The sequence below is a fragment of the Aptenodytes forsteri genome, unplaced genomic scaffold (assembly GCF_000699145.1).
Source record: "Aptenodytes forsteri isolate BGI_AS27 unplaced genomic scaffold, ASM69914v1 Scaffold15, whole genome shotgun sequence".
NCBI classification, from domain to species: Eukaryota; Metazoa; Chordata; class Aves; order Sphenisciformes; family Spheniscidae; genus Aptenodytes; species Aptenodytes forsteri.
Window position 1 is genome coordinate 20,459,117 of NW_008795129.1, and position 3,119 is coordinate 20,462,235.

At 47.4% G+C, this 3,119-nt stretch overlaps 1 protein-coding gene across 1 annotated transcript; it reads right to left on the reverse strand.

Moving 5' to 3' along the window:
* Positions 1-1,509: 1,509 nt before the first annotated feature.
* Positions 1,510-2,592, reverse strand: PRLHR (prolactin releasing hormone receptor). The gene has a single exon (XM_009277913.1). The coding sequence runs from the start codon at positions 2,563-2,565 to the stop codon at positions 1,531-1,533; it is 1,035 nt and encodes a 344-aa protein (XP_009276188.1). The 5' UTR covers positions 2,566-2,592; the 3' UTR covers positions 1,510-1,530.
* Between the last annotated feature and the right edge of the window lie 527 nt (positions 2,593-3,119).

Below are 3,119 nucleotides of genomic sequence, written 5' to 3' on the forward strand. Positions count from 1 at the left end.
TTCAAAAGAGAACATTTGCCACTCCTCTCCATTTGACGGGTCTTTCTTTGACTAGTCATGCAATGCTCATCCATGGCTCAATGTCAACAGCCCCTTCCACCTGCTGTCTCTTAACAGACACCTCCAGAAGTGCTCCTGAAGACAGTATCAAAGTCTCTGGCTGTCTCTGGAGATCAAAGCTGATGGCAGCATTGCCACACATCAAAATCAGTTCCTCAAGAAATGAGCAGAAAGCATCTTGACACCAACAAGTCTATGATGGTGTCTACTGGTCTGGCTGGGAACGCAGCTGCCTTGCGGTAGGGTCAGCAAATTGGGGTTACATGAGACAATGGCAGGAATACAATTCAATGTCAGTAAAGTGGTGGTATGTCTTAACATCACCCTATTGGGATGAGTTTCCACCACGCATTATGTTTCTAGTCTGTCCATCCTTGGTGACAGCATCAGCAAGTCTACCAAATAGGCTGTCGCACACTCTGCATCGCAGTTGCACCTCACAGAAATAACATCACTCTGGTTTTATTTCCCCTCTCACAATACTGCATCTCACCTTGCTACATGCTGTGCTGCAGGTTCATGAGACACAGGAGGTTTGGGATTGCATGATTATGCTGGGTTCAAAAAGCATAAGCCACAGATTCCTGCCCAATGCGGTTGGCCATGGCAGGCAGGTGAGCAGCCCTGCCGCAAAGGCTGCTATTCCAGCCACTCGGCCAGCAGCAAGGAGAAAATGGCAGTGAGGGAGGAAACCGTGCAGGGCAGACATAGCACACCCCACCAAGGACCACAGAGCCCTTATCCATGCGTGGGTCCCCAGGCATGCAAGCAAACCAGAGGTGCTTGGAGGGAGTGTGAGTGAGCTGATGCCATCACCCCACATACCACTCGCACCCTCAGGAGTGGGGAGACCGCTGCACACTGCTGCTGCCAGCACAACTCAGCTGGCAGAGGGAGGCTCAGAGCAGCTCCTACCAAGCTGGTTTCCTGCCCACAGCTGAGAGAGCTACTCAGGAAGGGCATTTCAGAGAGTCTTAGGCCATTCTTCAGCATGGCCCTAACCCAAGAGGACTACAGGAATATTGTTAGTCCTCCACCCTGGATCCTGTGCTAAGGACTGGACTCTGGGTAGGCATGCAGATTTAATTTTTACCCAATCCAAAGCACTTCCTTATTGAGATATTTAGGTCTCATATTCATCCTTGCTTCTCCCTGTCCCCAAATCCCATGTCTGTACTGCCAGCAATATCCAAAACAGATAGGAGGGATCCCTGTAGTTTACATAAGGGTACCTTACTGTGCTAACATCTCCTTGGCCTCTAACTCCTGTCAAAGAGTAAAGACATTTCTGGGACTTGACATCTGCCTCTCCTTCTCCAGTAGGAGTGGAGGTGCTGGGGAAGCTATGCATGGGACTTGTGTTGTTACAATTGAGCCCTGAGGAAAAATGTCAGGAATCAGGACTAATTAACAGTGGAAAAGACTTACAGTGTTACCGTAAAAAGGAAGTGCACTCCCACCAGCTCTCTTTTACAGCACCACACTGGCCATAATGCAATTCGTAGTGGGTCCAATTTTCTTCTTTCTCCAGGCAAACATTTTCTTCAGCTCCCCCCTGAAGCTGTCATGGAGCCAGGCATAGAGGAAGGCATTGGTACAAGCAGACATCATTGCAAACCAGTGGCACAGCAGCTGGATGAAATTGAAGTACTGCTTGTCAATCAAGCTGATGTCTATGTCCTTTATCATGTTGAAGATGTGCAGAGGCAGCCAACAGACTCCAAAGGCTGCCACCACTAAGACTAGCAAGCGAAAAGTCTTTCTCCTCCTTGCTCGGTCCCACTCAGCTTGGCCCTGGGTGACATTGCCTGGGACCACACGGTTTTTCAGCTTGACTGAGATTCTCAGGTAGGACAGGGAGATGACAGCCAAAGGCAGTACGTAGGTGATGATGAGAGTGCTGTAGGCGTAAGCTAAGCGATCTCTTTTCATGTGGAACCAAAACTCCTCACAGATGGAGAAGTCCAGTTCTGGGAACTCTGCGTGGTAAGTGTGGACCAAGGCTGGGGCAGCCAAGGTACAGCTCAGCAGCCAAATAGCAGCCAGGATATAAGCACAAATAGGGATTGTGAGCCTCCTGCGGAATGGGTACACCATGGCATAATACCTATCCACAGCTATGACAGTCAAGGTAAAGACAGACACAAACACAGTGACGGGTTGCATCAGGAAAACAAAGTAGCACATGAAACGCCCATACACCCATCCTCTGGGCTCAAAGGCATACGCGAGTGTCAGGGGTACACAGGTTGCACACATAAGCATGTCTGAGAAAGCCAGATTGCCTACCAGAAAGTTGGTGACATTGTGCATTTTTTTTGTCTTGCAGATTACATAAATGAGAAGGTAATTCCCAATGACACCAATAAAAACCACTAGTGAGTAGCAGGGGATGATGAGTGGCTTGAAGGTCTGAACAAACTGGAGCCCTGAGAATAAATTGCTGGTGTTGCTATGAATCACAGAGAGGAAGCTTTGGGAGGTTAAATTGTCTGAATTCATCATTTCCCTCCTTTTGCTGTCTGCCGTCAGCTGAGTGAAGTAGTTACCACTGTACTACTCCCGCACTCAATCAGTGTGGATAATAAATGGATTACTGGCTGTTCAGAGGTTACCAAACGGATAGTAAACAAGCATCCGTAAAAGCAAAAGGTGAAGTTGTAATCCTCGAGAGGCAGCTTTCAGCAATTCCTAAGAAAAATCAAATACAACCAATTTCCATTAAAGTCCTCCTGTATTTACTATTAAATCTAGGTTTTGACAGCATGCCACTTAATAAATATTTAATGCAGTGAGTACTTACTGCTGTGGTTTTTTAATCCCATATGATTTTCCTGTGGATGCCAAGAGCCTTAGATGTCTGTCTTCTGCAAATCCAGGAGCGCGCGTGTGTGTGTGTGTGTGTCAGGGAGAGAGAGAATATATGAGTGAGAAAGAGGGTGATGCGCATTTACAAGCTAAGTGGAGATCAGTGTTTTTAAACAGTCTTCACTACTAGGTCATGACAGATTTGTGTATAGGCTTTTATCCCTATTGGCTGGCCTGGGTATTACGTTGCT